General features: G+C 44.9%; 1 protein-coding gene across 3 annotated transcripts in view; it reads right to left on the bottom strand.

Annotated features, from left to right (window-relative positions):
• Nucleotides 1-26,726, bottom strand: part of pik3r3b (phosphoinositide-3-kinase, regulatory subunit 3b (gamma)) — a 209,803-nt gene that overhangs the window by 8,860 nt on the left and 174,217 nt on the right. Inside the window, exons 1-5 of one of the 3 annotated variants that reach the window (XM_029121551.2) lie at nucleotides 14,735-15,211; nucleotides 6,436-6,550; nucleotides 3,559-3,657; nucleotides 2,066-2,246; nucleotides 1,279-1,404 (exon numbers count right to left, since the gene is read on the bottom strand). In XM_029121551.2, coding sequence (XP_028977384.1) covers nucleotides 1,279-1,404; nucleotides 2,066-2,246; nucleotides 3,559-3,657; nucleotides 6,436-6,550; nucleotides 14,735-14,846 — 633 coding nt within the window. In that variant the 5' untranslated portion in view covers nucleotides 14,847-15,211. Of the gene's footprint in view, nucleotides 1-1,278; nucleotides 1,405-2,065; nucleotides 2,247-3,558; nucleotides 3,658-6,435; nucleotides 6,551-11,088; nucleotides 11,207-14,734; nucleotides 15,212-26,726 lie in introns of those variants that run through there. The other 2 variants (XM_029121552.2, XM_029121550.2) reach the window with 2 other exon arrangements.

Raw genomic sequence — 26,726 nt, 5'->3', positions numbered from 1 at the left:
ATGGGTAGTGTAATGTACCTGGGAGGTCTTGGTGTTGTGGGTCTACTGGTGTGTGGTATGATGGGTAGTGTAATGTACCTGGGAGGTCTTGGTGTTGTGGGTCTACTGGTGTGTGGTATGATGGGTAGTGTAATGTACCTGGGAGGTCTTGGTGTTGTGGGTCTACTGGTGTGTGTTATGATGGGTAGTGTAATGTACCTGGGAGGTCTTGGTGTTGTGGGTCTACTGGTGTGTGGTATGATGGGTAGTGTAATGTACCTGGGAGGTCTTGGTGTTGTGGGTCTACTGGTGTGTGGTATGATGGGTAGTGTAATGTACCTGGGAGGTCTTGGTGTTGTGGGTCTACTGGTGTGTGGTATGATGGGTAGTGTAATGTACCTGGGAGGTCTTGGTGTTGTGGGTCTACTGGTGTGTGTTATGATGGGTAGTGTAATGTACCTGGGAGGTCTTGGTGTTGTGGGTCTACTGGTGTGTGTTATGATGGGTAGTGTAATGTACCTGGGAGGTCTTGGTGTTGTGGGTCTACTGGTGTGTGTTATGATGGGTAGTGTAATGTACCTGGGAGGTCTTGGTGTTGTGGGTCTACTGGTGTGTGGTATGATGGGTAGTGTAATGTACCTGGGAGGTCTTGGTGTTGTGGGTCTACTGGTGTGTGGTATGATGGGTAGTGTAATGTACCTGGGAGGTCTTGGTGTTGTGGGTCTACTGGTGTGTGTTATGATGGGTAGTGTAATGTACCTGGGAGGTCTTGGTGTTGTGGGTCTACTGGTGTGTGGTATGATGGGTAGTGTAATGTACCTGGGAGGTCTTGGTGTTGTGGGTCTACTGGTGTGTGTTATGATGGGTAGTGTAATGTACCTGGGAGGTCTTGGTGTTGTGGGTCTACTGGTGTGTGGTATGATGGGTAGTGTAATGTACCTGGGAGGTCTTGGTGTTGTGGGTCTACTGGTGTGTGTTATGATGGGTAGTGTAATGTACCTGGGAGGTCTTGGTGTTGTGGGTCTACTGGTGTGTGTTATGATGGGTAGTGTAATGTACCTGGGAGGTCTTGGTGTTGTGGGTCTACTGGTGTGTGTTATGATGGGTAGTGTAATGTACCTGGGAGGTCTTGGTGTTGTGGGTCTACTGGTGTGTGTTATGATGGGTAGTGTAATGTACCTGGGAGGTCTTGGTGTTGTGGGTCTACTGGTGTGTGTTATGATGGGTAGTGTAATGTACCTGGGAGGTCTTGGTGTTGTGGGTCTACTGGTGTGTGGTATGATGGGTAGTGTAATGTACCTGGGAGGTCTTTGTGTACTCTTCATAAAGGCGGTCATACTCCTTGCTCTTCTCCTGGTATTGATTGTGATATTCCTGGAGTTTCTTCCCCACTGCGTCAATGTTGTCCTCTTTCACCAGCTGATCCTGAGAGAAATAAAGAGAATAAAAGAAAGAGAGGGGGACTATTAAATGGATACACTGATATTAAGTGAAGCCAGAAAGAGGGGAGAAAGTGAGAGGGGGAGGTAGAGAGGGGGGAGAGGGGGGAGACTCAGGGAGGGAATAGCCAGTGTGAGAGGGAGACTTCCTATAGGCCTCATTAATTAAAAACCCATGATGCCTTGCTCTAGGTGCTAGGGGGCGAATACTCTACTTGGAGCAGAGGCTTCTGAGTAATGACTGGCTGAGTACGGGAGTCAGGCCAGATGAGAGAGAGAACAAGAAAAAAAGCAATAAATGCAGGGAGGGCCTTTGGACATGGAGGATGTGTGTGATTAGAGAGCTGTGAGGAACGGCACCGACGAAGGGGAGAATAAGCAGGCTAATATTTCACCATTTCTGCTGCATAGGCACTTTGTCTGGGAAGGAACAGAACAACCCCAGACGAACTGATCAGACTGACACAGGGACACGGGAGAGCAGGAGACAGGGACAGGTGTAGAAGACGGAGCAAGAACCACCAAGATGGAGAGAGTTAATGAAGTAAAGGTCAGGGAGAAGAAAACCAGGGAGGCTGAACATAACCAGAGGGGGAAGAAACGGGTGGAGGAGAAAGACGAGTGGACAGTGGAGGGGGGTGGGGTACCTGCTGGTAGCGGGAGATGGGGTACATGAGTTTGACGTCTAGCTTGGTGTTGTACTGGGCCAGAGACTCGTGTCTGTAGTGACTGATCAGCTCCACCACAGAGCTAAACGTCAGGGGATCCGAGAAACCATACTTCCCGTCCCGATGGTAGATCTTTATCAACTTATTGTTTCCCCCTTTCCTACAGAAAAGAAAGACAGGTGATGAGTGAGAAACTTTCCAGAGCCATTTAGACTCATAGTAGTTAATGCATACGTTATACATTTTTATAAGACCGTTAGTACCTCAAAAAGACAATGTTCATCAGGGCATGTCATCTTATGAGTTGTCTCAGGCCTTGACCTCAGGCCTTGCCCTATGTAATGTGCTAACTCCTTGTAGTGAGGTATATTTTGGAAATTGTGCTGTTGAGTCTTAAGCGCAAAACTCAAGTGAGTGGAGCGTTGCAGTATGAGGCGTTGGGAGAGGACGAGACAGACAGAGCCATGACTGTATGTTAACAGGATAGTCCATCTTCGCTGATAGCAATAAGTGGATGTATTGTTCTACTTGGCGGGTTCGGCAAGGCCTTAACTCTTAGCAACCTCCTCAGTTCAAATTCAAATATTGTGTAGCTAAAGCGGCAGAGATTAAACACAAGAAAGAGAGACAATCTCAAATTTGACAGGGTGCCAACGCTGTCTGGCTTTAGTTTGGTTATCAGTATCTATTCTAAATATATATTTGCATGCACGTATGCCTTTCATGGGTTTAAGAATTTAGGGTGTTAGGTAGTGTTAGTGTGTAGAGGTGGTTACATACCTTGGACTTAGTGCAAGTGTATGTTGTTGGTGTGTAGTGTTAGTGTGTTGTGTTAATGTATTCTTATAGTAATGTACCTTAGTGTTAGTGTATGTTGTTGGTGTGTAGTGTTAGTGTGTTGTGGTATTGTATGGTGATAGTAACATACCTTAGTGTTAGTGTATGTTGTTGGTGTGTAGTGTTAGTGTGTTGTGGTATTGTATGGTGATAGTAACATACCTTAGTGTTAGTGTATGTTGTTGGTGTGTAGTGTTAGTGTGTTGTGGTATTGTACGGTGATAGTAACATACCTTAGTGTTAGTGTATGTTGTTGGTGTATACTGTTAGTGTGTTGTGGTATTGTGTGGTGATAGTAACGTGTGTTAGTGTATGTTGTTGGTGTGTAGTGTTAGTGTGTTGTGGTATTGTATGGTGATAGTAACGTGTGTTAGTGTATGTTGTTGGTGTGTAGTGTTAGTGTGTTGTGGTATTGTATGGTGATAGTAATGTGTGTTAGTGTATGTTGTTGGTGTGTAGTGTTAGTGTGTTGTGGTATTGTATGGTGATAGTAACATACCTTAGTGTTAGTGTATGTTGTTGGTGTGTACTGTTAGTGTGTTGTGGTATTGTATGGTGATAGTAACGTGTGTTAGTGTATGCTGTTGGTGTGTAGTGTTAGTGTGTTGTGGTATTGTATGGTGATAGTAACATACCTTAGTGTTAGTGTATAGTCGCCCTGCATTTTGGTGGAGGCATCCCGAACCAGGAAAGTACCATCAGGCATGTCTCTCAACTTATCATTCACTTCCTCCCTGGATAGAGAAGAGAGAGGGATGGACGAAGAAGAGAAAGGGATGGATGGACAGGCAGATACAAAGAAAAAAGAGAGGCATTAGGTCAGATGGAATGTACTAGAAAATCAGCAACATAACCTCCCCAAACACACTGGTGTCCCCGAGAGAAAAGTGACAGACACGGAGCAGGTTTGTGTGAAACGGCTGCAGGCCAATGAAGACATTTTGGTATGGTTCACCTCAGGACCATGCATTTAAATACACACACGCATCCATACACACACACACACACACACACACGCATCCATACACACACACACACACACACACACACACGCATCCATACACACACACACACACACGCATCCATACACACACACACACACGCATCCACACACACACACACACACGCATCCATACACACACACACACACGCATCCATACACACACACACACACACACACACACACGCATCCATACACACACACACACACACACACACACACACACACACACACACACGCATCCATACACACACACACACACACGCATTCATACACACACACACACGCGCATCCATACACACACAAACACACACACACGCATCCACACACACACACGCATCCACACACACGCATCCACACACACACACGCATCCACACACACACACGCATCCACACACACACGCATCCACACACACACACGCATCCACACACACACGCATCCACACACACACGCATCCACACACACACACGCATCCACACACACACATACGCATCCACACACACACATACGCATCCACACACACACACACACGCATCCACACACACACACACACATCCACACACACACACACACACACACACATCCACACACACACATCCACACACCTGCATCCACACACACACACCTGCATCCACACACACACACCTGCATCCACACACACACACCTGCATCCACACACACACACGCATCCACACACACACGCATCCACACACACACACGCGCATCCACACACACACACGCGCATCCACACACACACACACACACACGCATCCTAAATGGCTAGAGTCTGTAGCCTACATCCCAGACAGGCTTTAGGGGCTTTCCTGTCTGTCTGTGGAGCAGCTTGCCCCCCCTCCCTCCCTCCCTCCCTCCCTCTCCGTCGGACGGTGTGTCTGGGCCCGTGGGGTAGTAAGCCTCGTCATGCTGAGGAGACACCCTCCGCCCCCTCCAGTCAGCTGAACTCTCCATGGCCGTCTCTGGGACAGCAGGGGTTAAATTCAGCCCGCAGGAGCAGCTGGGTCGCTGTGTGTGTGTGTGTGTGAGAGAGAGTGTGTGTGTGAGAGAGTGTGTGTATGTGTGACAGATTGGGTGTATGTATGTGTGAGAGATTGTGTGGGTGTGTGTGTGTGTGTGTGTGTGTGTGTGTGTGTGTGTGTGTGTGAGAGAGAGTGTGTGTGTGTGGGTGTGTGAAGGAGAGTTGATTTGGCATGACACAGCATTGCTCTGACACTGCTGCTCCAGGCTTAGACAAGGATGGGGGAGGGGTTTATTTGCTGCCAAAATTCCCTTAACCCCCTCCTAACTATGCACCCTGGATGACTTTCGGTTGTGTGTGTGAGTGTATGTATGTATGTATATATACACAGTGTGTGGGTAATGTATTGTAAACAGTGCAACTATTGAATTGTTTGAGTAATCAGAGCATGAAACAGCACCGTGAGCCAACAGTCAGATGAGACTCAGCCATGATCCGTCTGATGGGAGCATACAGCTCTGACATCTACACTTTACACTACTCAGACAGGTCACTGGCCAAACAGACAGAATGTCTCTAGGTGTTTCTGTGTGTGTGTGTGTGTGTGTTTGTGTGAGAGACAGCTTTGGCTTGTAAGCTAAGTAGCACTTTACCCACGGAGGAGCTGAAACAGGGGGTCAAATCAAGCCAGTCACTAAGAAGGCCTGTAATCTGCTAAAACCAGACTGGTCTGGAGACATAGACTGGTCTGGAGACATAGACTGCTCTATAGACAGAGACTGGTCTATAGACAGAGACTGCTCTATAGACAGAGACTGGTCTATAGACAGAGACTGGTCTATAGACAGAGACTGGTCTATAGACAGAGACTGGTCTGGAGACATAGGCTGCTCTGGAGACAGACTGCTCTGGAGACATGGACTGCTCTGGAGACATGGACTGCTCTGGAGACATGGACTGCTCTGGAGACATAGACTGGTCTGGAGACAGAGACTGGTCTGGAGACATAGACTGCTCTATAGACATAGACTGCTCTATAGACATAGACTGGTCTATAGACATAGACTGGTCTGGAGACATAGACGCTCAGCTCGACCGGATATCTAGGAACCCTCAAACAACTACACCCACCAATCCTATACATATCCCAGGTAATGAGTGAGTCAGAGACAAAGAGACACAGAGTCAGAGAGACAAAGACACAGTCAGACATACAGAGAGCCCAGTAATAACCACAGCCAATGAGTGAAAGAGAGACAGGCAGGCAAAGAGACAAAGTGAAGGAGACATATGGACATCCCGGTAATAAATGGGATATCCGTGACACCTTAAGAGTGAGTTTGACTATTGATACTTGTGATCCCATGACTCCACTCAAGGCACCTTCTCTCCAAACATAATCAGACATGCACGATACCAACACCCAAATCAAACAGGAGCCTTTGGCGCAAAAACACACACACACACACCCGGCCCTGCAGAGGCACAGACAGAGAGAAATGGTATCGTTTCGACGGGAGGGGAGCAGGCCTTACCTTGATATGTCTCCCCAGTACCACTCAGCCTCCTGTAGTGACCCCCCAGCCCCCTCCTTCACACCGCCGCTGCTGCTCACTGGAGGCACGGCCTTTACCGGCTTAGGGGGAAGAGCTGGAGACAAGAGATAATGGAGAGACAAAGTGTTAATGGCAAAAGCACAGAAATAGCCCGTCCTCATGTATCCGGCGTGCAGGCATGACAGTAGGCCGCAAGCTAGTAGGCAACGGGTCTTCCTGTCATCCGTGCTCTTCACCTCTGTCCTGAGGTTATTCCTCCATCCACCCCCAGGCTTCATAAGGCCTCCATCTGACACACTTCTCCTCTGTTTTAATCATTGGCCAAGACGAGACCCCCCTCAATAGCACTGGGAATGCAGAGATGCCATGAGAATACTAATCTGAGGATATATCCGGGGAAGCAGAATTTCATTGAGCCCGTCTGTCTCGGGCCGCTGGTGGAGGGTGTGATGGTCGGGGGGGTAGGGGGGTAGGCTGAAGGGTGGGAGGAGGGGGTTCTGGGTAGGAGTGAGACATGCCAGAAGCCAGGTGCTGCAGAGAGAGAGGTGTAATTACCTCACCTCCTCCCTTCACATCCTGTAGTCCAACAGTATATACACTGTTCATAGAAGCCTAAGCCAAGCAGAACTAACCCCTGACCCAGACACACACACGCACGCACACACACACACACTTCAGACAAGATGGTCTCGGAGCATCATTTCAGACAGCAAACTCTGCAAATAGTGTTTTTCATTCAGGGTTCCCCCAATGCTCTAAAATATACCTCTAGAACATTCTCTCCCAGAGTGTTGCATCTGTCCCTCTCTAGAAAATGTTTGGCCTTTCTGGGAAACCTCATAGATACCAAGCTAGTGAAGACAAAAGGTGACATCAGTGACCTCAGTGGAGTCCCATCTACTATTCAGACACAGATTATGTCAGTCAGTCAGTCACCATGACAGTCACATTATGTCAGTGTGTTGGTCAGTCACATTATGTCAGTGTGTTGGTCAGTCACCATGACAGTCACATTATGTCAGTGTGTTGGTCAGTCACATTATGTCAGTGTGTTGGTCAGTCACCATGACAGTCACATTATGTCAGTGTGTTGGTCAGTCACATTATGTCAGTGTGTTGGTCAGTCACATTATGTCAGTGTGTTGGTCAGTCACATTATGTCAGTGTGTTGGTCAGTCACATTATGTCAGTGTGTTGGTCAGTCACATTATGTCAGTGGGTTGGTCAGTCACATTATGTCAGTGTGTTGGTCAGTCACCATGACAGTCACATTATGTCAGTGTGTTGGTCAGTCACATTATGTCAGTGTGTTGGTCAGTCACATTATGTCAGTGTGTTGGTCAGTCACATTATGTCAGTGTGTTGGTCAGTCACATTATGTCAGTGTGTTGGTCTGTCACATTATGTCAGTGTGTTGGTCAGTCACATTATGTCAGTGTGTTGGTCAGTCACATTATGTCAGTGGGTTGGTCAGTCACCATGACAGTCACATTATGTCAGTGTGTTGGTCTGTCACATTATGTCAGTGTGTTGGTCAGTCACATTATGTCAGTGTGTTGGTCAGTCACATTATGTCAGTGGGTTGGTCAGTCACCATGACAGTCACATTATGTCAGTGTGTTGGTCAGTCACATTATGTCAGTGGGTTGGTCAGTCACCATGACAGTCACATTATGTCAGTGTGTTGGTCAGTCACATTATGTCAGTGTGTTGGTCAGTCACATTATGTCAGTGTGTTGGTCAGTCACATTATGTCAGTGTGTTGGTCAGTCACATTATGTCAGTGTGTTGGTCAGTCACCATGACAGTCACATTATGTCAGTGGGTTGGTCCGTCACATTATGTCAGTGGGTTGGTCAGTCACATTATGTCAGTGGGTTGGTCAGTCACATTATGTCAGTGTGTTGGTCAGTCACATTATGTCAGTGGGTTGGTCAGTCACATTATGTCAGTGGGTTGGTCAGTCACAATGACAGTCACATTATGTCAGTGGGTTGGTCCGTCACATTATGTCAGTGGGTTGGTCAGTCACAATGACAGTCACATTATGTCAGTGGGTTGGTCAGTCACATTATGTCAGTGGGTTGGTCAGTCACCATGACAGTCACATTATGTCAGTGGGTTGGTCCGTCACATTATGTCAGTGGGTTGGTCAGTCACATTATGTCAGTGGGTTGGTCAGTCACATTATGTCAGTGGGTTGGTCAGTCACATTATGTCAGTGGGTTGGTCAGTCACAATGACAGTCACATTATGTCTAATTGTGTCTAATTAAAATGTGTGACAGGCGGACAGCTTAGGAAATAGGCCTTAGTAGAAGAGGTTATAGTTGTTCATGTTATTTACTTCTCTCCGCCAGTACGGAGCCAAGGAAATAGAAAACTGAGTCCGGATCACTAATGAAAACCAGTTTCTTTAGTTGGGTCTGCAGTTAGTGGAGGGGAGACCAACTGCCTCACGCACGCTCACTCATCCAGCCAGTCAGAAGAGGAGACAGAGCTCCTCTCATCTTCCCTGTGGGGTGAGCGATCTCCACCAGTGAGTGAGAGCCAGGGGCGGACCTGTCTGCCCAATTCCCTCCCTCTCGTTGCAGGTGCACACACTGACTCCCCTCTCTCTCACACAGACCACAGGGGAGAAGCAGGAAGCCCCAGGAGGAAGAGAGCAGAATTGGGGCCAAGGGAAAATGAAAACCCTGGCGAGCTAGCTACCGCTCTGCCCCACCCCCCGTTCCAGTAAATGTGTGTGTGTGCGTGAGTGAGAACGTTTCATGTGGTTCATTAGATATTTTACACCCTGCTTCTTCATTATCAAATGAATTACACAGCTGAAACGATCTTAAAAGTGTGGAGCAGATTGTAACGAGAGTAGGTTAAACCTAACCTAACCCTAATTTTAACCCCAAACCTCACTCTCTTAACCCTAAGCCTTAACATAGCCTTTTTCCAAAGGGAGAACTGGCAAAAGGTCTTCACTTTCCCTAGTTAACCATGAGTGACTATACACACACACACACACACACACACACACACTCTTCACAAAGCTCCATTGAAGAATCTAGGAGTGGAGTGGCAGCCAGCTTGCAGAGAGGGAAATGCCTCAACGGACTCCTCCCTCCCTACTGTCCCCCTCCCTCTCTCTCTCCCTCTCTCTCTCCCTCTCTCTCTCGTACCAACAGAACACCAACCTTTCCTAGTCCCTGTCTGTCAGCTCTTTGGCCTTTTCTTTATGTTGCAGCTACTTTCCCCTTTTCATTTCCCAGTGAAACCAGCTGGAGAAGGAGAAAACAAGACTGAGCAGGAGGAACCCCTCACAGGAACAGAACCTGTTGCTGCTCCGCAAGGATTACTCCTCCCGTGTGTGTTTGTCAACACAACAAGAATATATATTTAGCAGAGGGCTGTGGGGGGAAAGGCTCTTATAAATTAGAAGACAGAAGTAAAATGAAAGAGATGTACCCCGCAGCGCACAAAATTAAGTGGAAACTGAGCTGCACTTCCTAGCCTCCTGCTAAATGTATGACCATGTCAGAGAGACACATTTCCCTACACATTGTACAGACCATCAAAGAACCTGAAATCAAATCTAAAGTAAACCCCCCAGTTTTATTTAATTATTGTTTAATCTTTCCACTTGCTTTCACAATGAAAACAAAAATGTTCCTGTGCCAATATAACTGAAATAAGGACAGAAGAAGAGCGGGGTTTGAGGCTTTGAGATGGTTCCACCCTGACCGGTGAGATGGTTCCACCCTGACCGGTGAGACAGCTGATGAACAAAGGAGAACCGTTGTCTTTCTCAGCAGCATCCCCCTCCACGCAAGACAAAGGAGCCACCCGCTCTCTCCCCTCTCTTTCCACTCTCTCCCCTCTCTTTCACACACACACACACACACACACACAACCAGGACACTCTCCTCCCAGGAGAGGATGACCCTTAATGCACCACTGCACCCCCACCCAAAGAAAAAACTCTGAGCTGCAGCCTATTACACACACACACACACACTGGTTATAGCACATTTTCATCAGCACAGCAGTATGAGACACAGGGTCAACCTGCGTGTGTGTGTGTGTTGGGGGGGGATTACATTTCACAAGTGGCAGCTGTTTCCTCTGACAGAAGGAGCAGGTTAGTTAACCAGAGTGTGTTGGACAGTCAGCAGTAGACTGCTAACCTACTGATACATTGCAGCCCCACACACACACAAAGTTTTTCATACTTTATATAAAGCCACAGGTAAAGTAGTTAACACATGTAGTAGCATGGTAAGCTAAATGCCTGGAGGGTTTTCTCCCTACAGACATGCACAGACCTGTCCACCACTGAGGGACAGCGACTGTGAAAACTGACCACACATACTAACCCGTACAGAGCAGTGCCTTTCCAGCCAGCCCAACTCCATGCAGCCCAACTCCATGCAGCCCAACTCCATGCAGCCCAACTCCAGGCCCCTCAATCCTGTCACACACACAAACCCTATGTCCAGTCCTGCCCATTGAAACCCCTTTACTTCACACACACGCGGACGGACATGCACTTAACCACAACTGGGACATGTGCCAACAACTGCCAAGAGAAGAAAGAAAAAGGGGGAGGACAGAGAGAAAGAAAGCAGGTACTGGGTCTTACCATCTTCCTCAGCTGGGGTTTGTGTGAGCTGCATTAGTCCTGTCAGCTGGCTGTCGCACACACACACACACACACACACGGTTCCTTTCTCCTGTTCTGTGTCCGTCACTCCCTCTCTCTCTTTCTCTCTATCCAGGCTGCCAGACAAGCCCTGATCTTAAAATCAGACAGCTAGCTAATCTCTGAATGGAGACCAGACTCAGCCAATCAGAGCACATCAGTGGAGTAGGGGGTGGACCCGGGAGAGATGGGGGAATGGAAGGCAGTGGAAATGGAGAGAAAGATGGACAGAGGAGACCGAAAGAGCAAGAAAGAGGGTGTAGTTACACTCCTAGAGTATATCAATTCTGGCAGAGACAAGAGAATGAAAGAGATAGATGAGAGAAACTACCATTTAAAAAACGTTCATTTTTAATTCACTTTGGTAATTTATTATTTATGTTCATTTGTTTACTTGATTTGGCAATGTAAATAAATATTTCCCATGCCAATAAAGCATTTAAGTAGAAATGAAATGGAGAGAGAGACGGACCGAGAGAAGAAAGCACAGCATCACACACTGACACACTGATCAGGGGTCAAGGAGGAGGGTACATATTTCCTACAGGCTTGACCAAGTTGTTGTATTGATTGTACTTTAGGTTTTAAATGTGGTATTGATTGCCTCTGGCCAGGTATCCTTTGCAAAAGGAGACCATCTCAATGGGTTTTTCCTAGTTAGGTTAAATAAAACAGTTCCCCGCGGCCAAGGCTGTGATTGCGTGAGAATGGGAAAAGACATATGCTCTGAGCCCAGTTTCCACAAGACGGGCCTGACAAGTCCAAATAACCAAGCTGCGCACTATTAACTCCAGCACTATTTATAAAAATGAGGACAGAAAGAATACAGAAAGGGAGAGAAGAGTGACAGTAAGCAAGAGATGATGGTGGATGGAGTGAGAGAAAGAGCTGTTAGGAGATGATACCTAACAGATGTGTTCTGGGTCTCTTCGATTAATAGAATGGAACGGGAAAGACAGAGGGAAGAGAGGCCACGGGCCTTTAGTACTGCTAAGTCTCTCCATGAGAGACAGAGACAGATTGAATAGATAGTTGGACCTTACTTCTTCCAGGGGACAAGGTGTGTTTCTGTGTGCAAAGGAAGAATCAACACGGCCACTCTGTCTGTTTGTATATGACTTATGTCATTGCCCTATACAGCATCATTCTAGCGGGACAGAAATGTACTGGTGATTTTCCATTCAGCAAAGAAGGTGCTCAATTCTTCGAGTGCTACCCTGCAAACCTACACCTCATCCCTGCACCTTACACACACACACACACACACACACACACACACACACACACACACACACACACACACACACACACACACACACACACAGGAAGGGTAGTAGCTGTGCTGCCGATAGAAACCAAGGCCAGGCTTCCCTGGGTCAGTAGTCCACCTGGGCTAATTACCCATGCACTGCCACGGACACAAAGTGGACACGGCCCCCGGCTGTATGTCCCTACTTTAACAGAGCCTTTCCCATTCCAATTCCACTATAATAAATGTTTAAACCAACATCTGCACCATGCTAATCTTCCAGCCCTTCTCGGCCCTCTGTGTGTGTGTTCCGTAGGGAACCAACAACTGATGGTGAAAGTTGAGAGTGTGTTCTGATCACACACTGGTGAGATCATTCACTCTGGAGAGAAGAGACAAGGAGCGGGGCTATTCTCTTCACTCCTGTACATACAGCATGTCACTATACACATTTCAACACTACACTACACCGTTTATATTTAGCTTCTAAACCTACTGTTAATGCATCTCCATTGCCAAATTCACTCACTGTCAACGAATGGTTCAATTACACAAACTATAGGTAACAAACTATAGGGCTGAGTATTTGATGGAACTGATATTGGTTAATGTAATCGTTAGCAGAGACATGCACAGATTGTTTCTACTGTCCCTCTATTAAAACGAAATGCTAACGATCAGCAGGTTAAACAAATGAAGCCTGCAATCATGTTTACAATAGCAGGACACCTTTGTCGTTTCACAACAGATCTGACAGCACTTTAAGTGTGACATTAACCAACTGGCTCACACATCTGGGTTATTACACATCTCACTCAGGGCATGATTATGGCCAGTACATGCTTGGCAGTACTGACAACAAGTAGCTTTGTAGCCAATGCTTTGAGTTGCATTACAGAATTGATGCTGGACAATGGTCTATGCAATCTCAAAACTGTGTTTCTTTTGCTTCCCAGCCTATGACCTCATGGTGAATGCGTGAAACCCAGTGAAAGACTAGCTTTGTGAATCGCAGAGTAATTGCCTTAAGAGCACATATGAATGGAAAGGGATAATAACCGCCCCCCTTACTTCACCACTCAAACAACGATGTAGCCTTTTTCTAAAGGTATAATTCCCCTTACTAGTAGGACGAGCAAGAGCTACTGTACATTCAGAACGGGATAATGCAACAGTTTATTTTACTCGCATGTCCTACAAAAGAAGGCACTATTCAGAGACCGTTCTATCAAGGGCATGGGACGGGGAGAAAGAGCTACCGGCAAATTCTATTCAGGGTAATTCAACAGCGCCTCCTGCTCTATCCACCGAGCGTTCTACATCTGCGGTATTAATTCAAGGGGAACAAGGGGAAAACAAGGGGAAGGGGGTGGTAGTTGAATGACACTTGCACAAAATACGGAGAAATAACTCAAATACGTTTAAACATCTACATGACAGTTGGATACAACCTCGCGCAGACATTAATATGACATGTATGCCTGCAGCAACATTGGTATAGATTCAACAGAGGGTTTTAGTTCATTGACTTGTAACACGATCTTTTCAGATCTATTTCCCCTCCCCCACAACCTCTGCTGCACTGGGCTGAACGCATTAAACTATTTAGGACAATTAGGATATTACAGAGATTGTAAAAACACAGTACAATATTATGTGGGTAGGAACGACATGGATAACTATTGTGTACATTGTTATGAATTAACAAAACAAACTGACAAAAAGGTGGCCTTTGTGCTAAATTAATGAATGACTGTAAAGAAAAATGAATAGCCATATGACCAGCCATAGAAGTCAACCAGCTATCTTTTAGGTAATGTCATTTCATTTATAGTATAGCGACGAATAAATAAAGTTAATTGACACAATAAATGAATGTATGATGTTAATATAAGCGTGCAGTGTATATTAGAACAATAGGGATTCTTGCAGGATACATTAGCTAGACTTTATCAATCTTCAGTTCAGGTGACGTCTTTACGATAGACGATTATTTTTAAACATAGCTGCAAACAACGCATCTGATACATTGTAACAATACATATTCAAATAAATTTCAGAAGATACTGAACGTTAGCAAATGCGCTTGATGTAGTTACAATGTACCTAGCAATGTTAAGTGAATGTAATTGTAAACTATGGCTAATTTCTATAAATTGAAACAGTTGAGAAAAGGTCTATTATGGCATCTGCAATAGTTAAATGAATCGAGTGGTTATGACAGGCAGGTTTGCAGTCAACGCCATCTCGAAGTTTTCACCATTCAAGTCATATGACAAATGCCCCCGCATTCATATTTAGTATATTCGTTATTTTTACCTCACAATAGCTGCCTACCTGGAGGTGGTTGGTCCATTTCTATGTAAAATATTAATTCTGTGGAATATGGCATCATCACGTCCCTCCAATCATCGTCTTCTTTTTCCGTAGTCCAAACGGTATTGTACATCGTCTTTACCTCACTTGCAAATGACACTTGTCTGTCTTTCAGATGGATATATAAAATAGGCGCACAGATTAATAACCACAAAACGTACAACACTTCACGGATTTGAAACGGCTATCTTTATATAGGACAGCAACACTAAAACAGTTTCTGAATTCCTGCTTCAGACACAATAAATACAATGAATTATTATGTAAAAGCACCAGGCTTCACTGCTCAGTCAGACAAAACGTTACAGTTCCAAATGCCTATAAAATGTTCTAACGATCCAACAGAGCTGAAAGTAGATGCCAGCTCTACAATCCAGTCCGTTCTTTAGGGACGGAGCGGTAGACTTCATTTTAACAACACTGACAGCGCGCAGGCAACCTTTCACATCATCTGGCGATACCACTTCTTGAGGACCCAGCAGGGGGGCAGCCGTTTCTAACAATGACGCACCAAAAAAGGGTTTAAGTTTTCACTGCGCTATTTTCACACACAACATTGTTATAACATGTAGAATATTGTATATTTACAGTATATCTAGTTATGTTTTTGTACTATCGTTTAAATATCATATTAGTCATTTTCAAGTATCTAGTGACATCATTTTGTTGGCCCCCTTTTCGAGACACATATTGGTATGTTCCTTCACAGATTTACTTTCCAGGGGCTGGGGGCTGGGCTGTACGCAGACTCCAGAGTCGGGAACCAATAGGAAAATGAGTACTTCAGCTCTATTGCTGGAGTTTGAAGTTTTGTATTTCCATTTATTGCAACCTCGTGTACCTTCCTGGCCAATGAATTTAGCAGAGATGCAGGAAGTGAATTGTTGATTGGACCAAACAGTTACTATGAGGGACAAAGGGATGCACTCCAAGAAAGAAAAGTGACAGTAAAAGGCCTAGTAATTGTATTCTGAGCACGACCACTACTACTGGCCAGGCACAGAACAGAGAACACACACTATGGTATGCCTAGCCTTTACGCGGTATTTGGTTTAGTATTTTAATTAACTTGAAAGTTCCAGGGTACACTGCTGGGCATGAAAAATGGGAAGGCCTACAATCAATTCAATGAGTCAGCATTGTCTAGAGCAAAATGGACGATCTACAAGACAGGCAAGACACGTCTGACTGAGCAATCTGGTAATCTATATTTAATAACCCGGTAATATAATAATGTGATATCAGTATGTAAAGAAGCAATTGTCCGGTGACGATTTAACCCAGTCTGGTGGCCTAGTTCAAGCCACAATGGCAACTGGCTTACCAATCTGCCACCCTGCCCATCAAATCCATCTCCCCTCCTCTCATCAGATCTTGCCCCAACCCCCACCCCCAAGCCGACCCCAGATGGCTCGTGCCGGACACAGGGCCCCTCTCTCACTGTCAAGTGTGTCAAAGAGTGTTAATTGCCACCGTGTCTGTCTGTGCTGGGGTGATGCCACACAGACCGGACTGGACAGATGGAAGGGTAACAATGACACAGGAACCGCCGTGTCCCTGCATGGTAATCAACAGGAGACGGAGCCCTGGGAAAACACAATAATCCACTGTGTGCTATCTAGCATGGGGACAGGGGGCCTCTGAAACCCACGGACAATAGGTGGCAGAGGCATCACGCCTCTATTTGCATACTGTATGTATACCCATCCCCAGCATCCGTGTGAATACGTGTGTATGGGTGTACACCCTTTTGCCTCCTCCCTGCCACACCTACGTTTCCTGTGATCGTTTCTTGTTTTGTCAGGGTGTCAGTCAGGGAGGGATATTTTCTCTTCCTGTGACTCTTGCTTTTCATCTACTAAGATTCCTTTCAGACACGGAAACTCAAAAGCTTTTAAATAAAGCAATGTTTTAATCAACTATTTAAATGATAGTCCCTCTGTAGGAACACAGAGTTCGGTAAACTCATTTTAATCTGTTCTTGACATATTGTGGGTTGCGAGAAATCTGTGTCAGAACTACAACATCTACACAGTACTGGAATACTGACTGCTTCTTCTAATCTTTTAACACAATAATTTAAATAATGTATCCCTTGTTGGTTAAGCAACCCTCTGTACTTTCTGAAATAAAAGTAAATGCTTAGATGGTAAAAGTGGAAGGTACAGAATGACATATATTTGGTGCTTATAGGCCATATTCAATATTTACACACACACACAATGTATCGGCCCTTATTTTTATACATTGCCTCAAGGGCAGTCTGTGTGTGAGTTCTGTATGGCGGGTCAGCGACATAAAACGACTCATTTAAAAGGTACTTTCGGAAAACGGTCCATCCACAGAGACAGAGTGAGACAAGCGTTTTCCCTGCACACCGACGTGACCGCAGCCTTCTCGCCGCATGACACATTTTCTGACTGTGCTATTTCTGCGCTAATTATCCATTGCCCCTAGCGCTTTTCATATTTTGTCTGCGACTGTAACAAGTTGAGTGGAAGTACAATTCGACCGGAGACGAGAATAGACTGTCCCGTAGTCTCCCGCTAAACATAGACGTTTAGAGTAGGGGAGCCGGAGCGCACGGAAAGGGAACGGTTACGTAAGAAGTTCGTGCGCCGCGTATGTCTCCGCCGTATGCCGGAGCAGCGGCGGTAACAGCGTCCGATGGGCTGGTAGCTGCAGGGGACGTGTTGAGAAGGCCGTACTCCCTGTAATGTACATATGGTGGCAAGGCACTCCGTGTTCGGAGTCACAGCGCCATATGGAAAGAAGACACTCTAATGTATGTATATCATATCCTCCCCGGAGGACCACAGACGCGCAAAGGCAAACGAAAGCTTGAATGCCAGGCCCACATCCTCGTACATCGTCCAGTTTCAGGAAAATCTGTGATCACACGGAAGCTTTTTGACCTACGATATGGAACGGAGTGTTCAAATGCCGTTCAGAGTGATATACATGTAGAACACAGGTTGCGCATAATCTTTGCATCCTAGAATATGATGTTTGAGTTAAAAAAAAACACATTATGCGGTTGTATCTTGTTTTTCCTTCGATGTACTTCAGAACTAACAGATTGCCTTCAGAATTAACAGATTTCACTTCAGACCGAACAGATTGCCTTCAGACCTAAAAGATTCAAGCCGTATCAGATGCTTTGATCTGGTGTCTGTGTCTGTCCGGTGGACACTCGCAGTGGGAGAAATCTGCAACAGCCAGCCAGTCAGCCCAGAGTCATGTGTGCACTAACTGATTAGCTGCACTGTCTGGAAGTTTCCATACTCTCTCTAATATAGTGAGAAAAAAGTCTCAGGTTTTGATAGTGGCTGAATAGATCTTTGCCCCAAAGAACCAGCCAGCATGGTGTCTCCTGTGACACATATGATGCTCAGTCTGGGTAAAAAAAAAAGGGTTAAAGGGACACTGAAGAGTGTTCAAGTGACACTGAAGAGTTTTGTGTCAGTAGATTTAAAATGAGTGCTCACAGATCAAAACGGGTCCCTTTAAACTGCACTGTACTACGTCATTCATTTTGCATGACATATGAGGTTTTTTCAATTCATATAATATGTTAAGAATTAGTGAAAAGCTTTAAAGGGATAGGCTTCCTGAACTATCCCTTTAATTGCAAGGTGGAGCAGAATGAGCGGACACCCTTCACCCCCTCCCCTTCTCTTCCCTCTCCCACTGTCTGTACATCGGCCAGTTTCAGGGCCAAGCAGAGAGAAAGAGAACGAGGGAACAAGAGAAAGCAGACAGGGAAGGCCATAGCCCTCTCCTCACCACCCCCCAGCCTTTGGCCAACCTAAATCTTTCTCCACTGCTCTCACTCTCTCTCCCTCCTCCTCCTCCCATTTCTAGTCTGCTTGTTCCTCACCTCTCCCTCTTTCAAAACAGCCACTCTCTCCCTGGGTTGGCAGACAGACGGTGTGTTTGGAGCTCTTGTCCACAGCTGAGCTGGTAGAGGGTGATGTCATCCTGCAACGTGAGCGTCCCTGTAGCACTGATGCAATACACCAGTGACATTGGATCCAAATCCCCACTTCCCCTTGCCTCCTCTGTATTTGTTTTCTCACCACAAAGCCCCCCCCCCCCGACACTAGCCCCCCCCCCCCCTCGGTTGTCACGGTGTCACTGGCAGCATGGCTCAGCATTCCTCATACAGCAACAGAGACAGACGGACAAGCCCTGTACAAATAAAGGGCCAGCTCTGACATTAACCCTTTCTCCGCACAAACGCCTGCCGGGTTAACCCTTCCCCAACTGTACATTTCAGTTGAAATTGTGCATTCAAGCTTTCAATTCGATTGTATTCCACAGGTGTTACTGAATAATCCCCGGGGCTACACACACAGTATCCAGTTGGGAAACATGAAATGGCACAATGGACGAGGTGGTTGAAAGTCCTGGGTTCTGCGTGAGGGTTCCAGTACCTGGAGAATGACTTTTTTTTTTGGTGTCTGATATTCGATTCTCTGACTCTTGAGTTATCCTTGATGATCAAGCAGCAGTCAGATCTGGCAGCACAGAGGCAAAGCACCCTATCTTAAGATGACACCACTAAAGAAACAACGCTATCTCACATCAGACATGCCAATCAGGATGTTCCCCCTCCCCCTCTCCCCACTTTCCTCCCCCACTTCAGTAAAGCCCCATTGTTCGCTGATGATCGATTCTGCACTCTTAGTTCTCCCTCCTCGGGCATAGCTTTCCGTCATGTCAGTTTGATCTAAACTGCAGAACATGGTTAGTGACCGTGTATCTGCTAACCACGCACACCTACCGCCGAAACCACCCAGACGCTAACATGACTGATTAGCATCCTGCCATGACAGCCTCCCCATGGCTGGGAGGGGTGCATCGCGCTGGTTGAGTGTGAACCGTGGACCCGTGGATCTCAATGGGCCCCTTTTATCCAGTGACCTGGTTGGGATATTATACCAGCAGCAGAAACTAGGTGTACTGTAGTCCTTTTAAGGTCCGCTACAGTGGAACAACAGGGAATCAAACCAGAGTATCAACCCAACTTAGTCTGATGGGGATTAGAGGACCTGTGGAGCTGTCAGAAGCTTTCACTTACTGCCAATGTGCTTGGAGGGCTACAGAATGTAACTATAAATATAATCATTTGTCATATTGGTTAAATGTTTGTCGACCAACCTGTCAGGACAATATGGCAATCATGCCGATGGCTAGGGGCACACACGATCGTAAAGGGCCATCACAATGCTAGCAGTGTTTGTTTATGTGTGCACATGTGTGTTTTTGATAAAGGGATGTTTGTTTGTGTATTCTAGTGTGTGTGTGTTTGTGTGTGTGTGTGTATTAGATATTGGGTCAGTATTTTTAGAGCGAGAATATGAGTGTGTCCAACATCAGTCCTTAAAAAAAGAACATGTCAATACATGTCAAACTTAATTATTTCATTCAACTTCCAAGCTTACACAAAACATATTTGTATTTCCGTAAACGCTTGCACTCTTTTCTACTTTCAGATGCTACTAACTGCATCACAGTCATGAACTACCTTCATTATCTCACTGCCATTAAGACTCTGTTTCTCTGTTTCTGTCCTGACTCCAACTCCCTCAACTCACAACTACATTGGGACCGGCTACATCTGCTTTAACGTGCTCCTTCAGGGCTGACTGCCTTGGTCAGTTTGGATCTCTCCGCAACATTCTCTCTCTTGATTCCATCTCCCCCCAGAGGCCTACTCAGGGTCAGATCATGTGAGGGATTTTGGTCAAACAAAGCAGAACAAAGGAAGGCTGGATACAAACAGGCTAACTCTATGGTTCTCCTCCAGGACCATGTGCATCATGGAAATGACTGCTGTTTACACTCACAGCACTGAGAGAGCAAGGAGGCCATTGGGGGGGGGGGGGGGGTGTGAGTAGGAAAGGGAAAGGTTAGTTTAGGACAGCTTTTATAAGACCATTTTGTAACTCACTTTTCTACTGCAAAATCCATTCAACAGAACATATTGAAGCCTTTGTTGAGTTCACTCAGTAACTCAATTTGAATCTTATAAGAAGGCAGGAGACAGCTCCATTCAGTTGTGCAGGTTGTGTGTCCGACAATAAGTGGACCATAAGCATCCTTCAATAATCGATCCTCTACTATCATCATAGAGAGTAGCCTACTTCATACTTACCATAATTTAATTGAGCTAATATTGAGATCATAGTTATTATTTCAGCAATCCACACTAGATGTCTTATATTGCCACCAGCCAGCTAATGTAAGCCACAGGTAGTTGACATGTGTTTTAAGGCTACGGACGAGAAAGTTAACTTTTCAGCTCCTCATTTGCTCAGTTAGAATGTTGCTATGCAATTTATTATGTAGCTGCTAGGGTTTCATAGCCTCGCATAGCCGACTGATCCCTCAAGCTTACATTTAAACTTTATTGATATCAGTCTGGTCTGGCTGTGATTCAAAACATTTGGGCATAGGGTGTTTACAATAGCCGTGGAGAAAATTGTACTGGAATGCAATTGGATAGACATTCAATCAATCAAACCAACAAAGCACATGACGTGGTACCAAAGCGACATAATTCACAACAACAAAAAGTACTGTGCATCAAGCAACAGCAATCAAACAAGCAGATCAGTATGTAGCTAATTAACATCTCTGAAAATTATTATTGACATCTTTGTCACAAACATATACACATCAAAAGCACCTTAGCGAGGACCAGGAAAACATTAGAAAAATACAAAAGCAGCAAATGAAAACCATGTTAACGAAAGACCAGTAGCATTAGGTTAAATACTGCTGAAAGTTCCTGTAAAATCTATTTGGGTTAGTACTCATCATCACTTAGACCTATAATTCATGAACATGCTCTGATTGGCCTGAATAAACAGCAGCCGGCTCCAAATGTATGCCTACTTATCCCGACCAGACTGATATCCGTGTAGCTTTTAAATGTACGTTTGTACGTGGAATCAGGCGGCTGTGCAAAGCTAATGGTTTCCATAGGAGCAGTATTTTTCATTGGCATATTTGGTGTAATTGATTGGCACAAAAGTGGTTTTGTAGTAAGTTACAGCACTGGAGTTGCGAGTCACAACAGTGTAGTTAAAATGGTAGAGAAGTCACAACGATGGAATAGTAAGTCACAACGGGGTCACTTAGAAATTTCCTTGTTTTCCATGAAAACATACATGAAATAAGTTTGAAGAAGAAATACAGCAAAATGAATAGGAAATATATTAGTGACAAGGTATAAAATAATGATTTTTAACCTTTTCACGTGTGAGTTTCCCCCAGCGTGAGATTTTTTGCACGTGAGTTCAGTACTCACTCAGAGTTCCAGAATTTGAACTGTCACCTTGCCAGGTAAGGAACACAACATACACTGCATTGTAAGCTTCTCTCATTGTCTCAAATTCAAAGAGCTGCAAAAGCTGGTTGATGTGTAACTGTAGCTAGCTAGTAAACGTCAGCTAACCGCTAGCTAACAAAGCGTGACCTGTAATTCAGTGCAGTGAAAATAAATAAACTATATAAAAAGCATAGTGGCGCCCCCACAAGTAACGTAACTTCTAGAAAGTTTTTACACAATGATTTTGACCGGTTGTCAGCTCTTCAAGGAAATGTTAAGATGTTCTATAGTCGTCGCTAATGTGGTCTTGAAACAATTACAATCAGGAAATGAAGTTATAAACACAGGTTGAGATAAATGTGAGTAAATAACAGCGCGGTCTGACCAGCCATTGTTACGTTACTTGTACCTAGGCGTTCTAATGGTGCGTTCTAAACAATATGTTCTAATCACACCAGTGTGATCGTACGCCACTCTAGCCTGATCCCAGTGGTGTGATCGTACGCGTCAAAGGGTTAACTGAAATAATAATTTTGTCCTTGCTTCTGTCAAAGAATCCACAATTTGCAGCAATTACAGCCTTGGAGACCTTTGGCATTCTAGTTGTCAATTTGTTGAGGTAATCTGAGATTTCACAACATGCTTCCTGAAGCACCTCGCACAAGTTGGTTGAGCTTGATGGGCACTTCTCACATACCATACGGTCAAGCTGTTCCCACAACAGCTCAATAGGATTGAGATCCGGTGACTCTGCTGGCCACTCCATTATAGATAGAATACCAGCTGACTGCTTCTTCCCTAAATAGTTCCTGCATAGTTTGGAGATGTGCTTTGGATCCTGTAGTAGGAGGAAATCAAGCGCCATCCACAGGGTATGGAGTGATAGCCTTCCTACTTCAATATCCCTTTTACCCTGTACAAATCACTTTACTACCACCAAAGCACTCCCAGACCATCACTTTGCCACCACCTTGCTTAACAGATGGCGTCAAACACTCCTCCAGCATCTTTTCATTTTGTCTGCATCTCACAAATGTTATTCTTTGTTATCTGAATACCTCAACCTTCATTTGTCTGTCCATAACAGTTTTTCCTCATCTTCCTCTGTCCAGTCTATGTTCTTTTGCCCATTTAATCTATTCTTTTTTTTGGCCAGTCTATGTTATGACTTTTTCTATGCAACTCTGCCTAGCAGGGCAGCATCCTGAGTTGTCTCTTCACTGTTGATGTTGAGAATGGAGTTTCGCAGGTACTATTTAATGAAGCTGCCAGTTGAGGACCTGTGAGGCGTCAGTTTCTCAGACTAGACACGCTAATGTATTTGTCCTCTTGCTCAGCGTGCACCAGGGCCTCCCACTCCTCTTTCTATTCTTAGAGACAGTTTGAGTTGTTCTGTGAAGGAAGTAGTACACAGCGTTGTACGACCTCTTCAGTTTCTTGGCAATCTCTTGCACTGAATAGCCTTCATTCCTCAGAACAAGAATAGACTGATGTTTCAGAATAAAAGTTATTTGTTTTTGGCCATTTTGAGCCAGTATTCGTACCCACAATTGCTGAGGTTCCAGATACTCAACTAGTCTAAAGAAGGACAGTTTTTTTGCTTAGTTAATCAGCCCAACAGGTTTCAGCTGTGCTAACACAATTGCAAACATTTTTCCAATGATCAATTAGCCTTTTAAAACGATAAACTTGGATTAACAAACACAACGTGCCACTGGAAGACAGGACTGATGGTTGCTGATAATGAGCCTCTGGTCGCCAACGTAGATATTCCATTAAGAAAATTGCCCTTTCCAGTTACAATTGTCATTTACATCATTGATAGTGTCGACACTATATTTCTGGTTCATTTTGTTATTTTAAAATGTGCTTTTCTTACAAAAACAAGGACATTTCTAAGTGACCCCAAACTTTCAAACAGTTGTGTATTTTTTAATATAAGGCTGAGGATGCAGCCTATATAAGACCACTGACTTAAAAGTTTCTGCTGCTATAAAGGTTTCTGTGCATGTGCACATTACATTGATGTGTTTACAAGATAGGTGCTGCTCACACTGTCCCTCCTTTGACATTTATTAAGAATATACCAGCAGAACTATAGAAGCTACACTGCCGGGTACAAACGATTACTGCAGTTAGCCTCAAAAACAGAATGGTCATGTTTCAGTTCCCTCAAAAGTACCTCAATGAGCCAGCTGAATTCTGGATTGAATGTATCTAAAGGCACAAGAGTGACGAGGAAAAAGTGTAAAGAAAGTTTGTTATTTAGTCAGCATATCAAACACATGCATGTCACAGACCGGCAGTCCAAATAGTGATAATTGTCTAAATTGTCTAAGGAGGCAGGCCGTGCCAGTGGAGGCAGGCCGTGCTGGTGGAAACAGTAGTTTCCACCAGCCATTGTTTGGAGTTGTAGACATATTTCTTTTTTGTCATCTTAGTTTGAGTTGGAGCCATGCCTATGTTTTTAACATCCCTCTGAGCCGTTTACCTCCCCCTCTAAAATGTCTGATTCTAAAGTTAATTTTAATTGAATTTGAAACCTTGTTGGAATAATAGCTAATGTGTGGAATAATGTCCACACAAACAGAGAAGGATGTTGCATTGCTCTACCTTGGTGTACCAATTCAGGATACATCACATACATTTAATTATGCATTTCTTTGAAGCACTGATCCCATGATGTCATTGTGTTACTGGGTGATGATCCTCTTCACATACTGTAGTTCTGTAACCAAAACTGTGAATAGAGTCCAATCACAGTTGAGTAGATATTTAACACGGTCTTTGGAAAAAGGTTGTCACATAAGATATTTATTTTACAGTAATAGTTTAATAAAACTTTACACTGGCACTTGTTTTCAATCAAATGTGTTTATATAAACTGTCATTTCATGACTTATTCAACAATGTTATTTATTTGGCATACACTTTATCTTGGTCAAAAGAGAAAAAAGTTGTGTAATGTTTCTATAATGGAATTGGTTAAATTGGAAGGAAATTAAAAATGCCACACCCAAAAGCCACAGCAATTCAAGCACAACCAACCAGGTCTTAAAAACCTGGACAAATAGATTTTTTTAAATTGGAAACCCTATATCTGGCCAATTCAATCATCCAGCAGCCCATCTACACCTTAACTGTACTCAAACTAACTAAAAGAGGAGGCAGTAGAGGAGGACCAACACATAGTCCTCCCTGAAGAGCAGGAGGTGAGATGGAGGAGAACCAACACAGAGTCCTGCCTGAAGAGCAGGAGATGAGATGGACCTCAAACTGTCCATTCAGTAAATCCTGAACCTGTTGAAAGGTTTATAGTCATGAATGGGAAGAGACAACCGTAAAAGAAAACTCCCAATACACACTGAGGCGGACAGAACCTGATAGTGTCACAGCTGAGTCCAGTTTCCTTTCAATGGAGGTGGGGTGGGTTCGTTTAGCATCTGGATGTATACAAGCTAAACCGAGAGTAATTTGGTGTCACAACGAGGCAAACACTGAGCCTAGTTTGTGGCCTCCAGGATTAAATAAGGGAGAGGTGGAGTGTGGCAAAGTATCCATGGTGGAAGATGTGTGTCTCTGTGTGTGTGTTTTGTGGCAGGTGTACAAACAAACTAACCCAGGAGATTTGGAGAAGGTGACCCAACAGGTCACACACAGAGTGGGGGGTCACCATGCAAGCAGACACACACAGCACGGAAAAACACATACACAGCCCCAAGCGCACACACACACACGCACAGGCCTGAACAAACACCCACAAATCACACTAAATGAAATGAAACACGTTGGGAGCAGGGGGAGGATCTGAGGGATTCCAACACTCTGAGGAGGAAAATAGAAATCCGGGAGAAGAATGAGAGAAAGAGAGGGAACGCAAGGGGAAGAGTGACGAGAGCCAGGCAAGTTCCTGTGGTGGGTGAACCCAGAACTGACTCCTCCTCACCGTGCCAAGCAGAACCCAGAACTGAGTCCTCCTCACCGTGCCAAGCAGAACTCAGAACTGAGTCCTCCTCACCGTGCCAAGCAGAACCCAGACCTGAGTCCTCCTCACCGTGCCAAGCAGAACCCAGAACTGAGTCCTCCTCACCGTGCCAAGCAGAACCCAGACCTGAGTCCTCCTCACCGTGCCAAGCAGAGCCCAGAACTGAGTCCTCCTCACCGTGCCAAGCAGAGCCCAGAACTGAGTCCTCCTCACCGTGCCAAGCAGAGCTCAGATACACTCCAGGGCCTTGGTGCAAGGCCTTGTCTACTAAATACATCAATCATACTCAACAGTTCCAGTCATACTGTAGAGTCAGAAGCACCCTCTTCATCCCAGACATGTCCGACTGAAGGATCCCATTGAACTATATTTTAGTATCAAAGCAGCAGGTGAAATCTTTTAAGAAAAAGGTTTCTGTGAGAAAGGGCTACGCAAAAAGAATTAAAGAACAATGCTTAGGATATGCCAAAATATTACTTGGAAAATATTACTTATACCGTATATCTTAGTTTCAACTGTGTAGGTTGAAGTTCAGCAGTGCCTGAAGAACAATGTGAATCAGGGCCTTTTCACATTAACACGATTTACATTTTAATTTAGATACAACTTAAATATGCAGATAAACTATT

This window comes from Esox lucius, chromosome 8 (assembly GCF_011004845.1).
Source record: "Esox lucius isolate fEsoLuc1 chromosome 8, fEsoLuc1.pri, whole genome shotgun sequence".
NCBI classification, from domain to species: domain Eukaryota; kingdom Metazoa; phylum Chordata; class Actinopteri; order Esociformes; family Esocidae; genus Esox; species Esox lucius.
The sequence above is the reverse complement of the archived record's forward strand: the minus strand, read 5'-3'. Positions and strand labels throughout refer to the sequence as shown.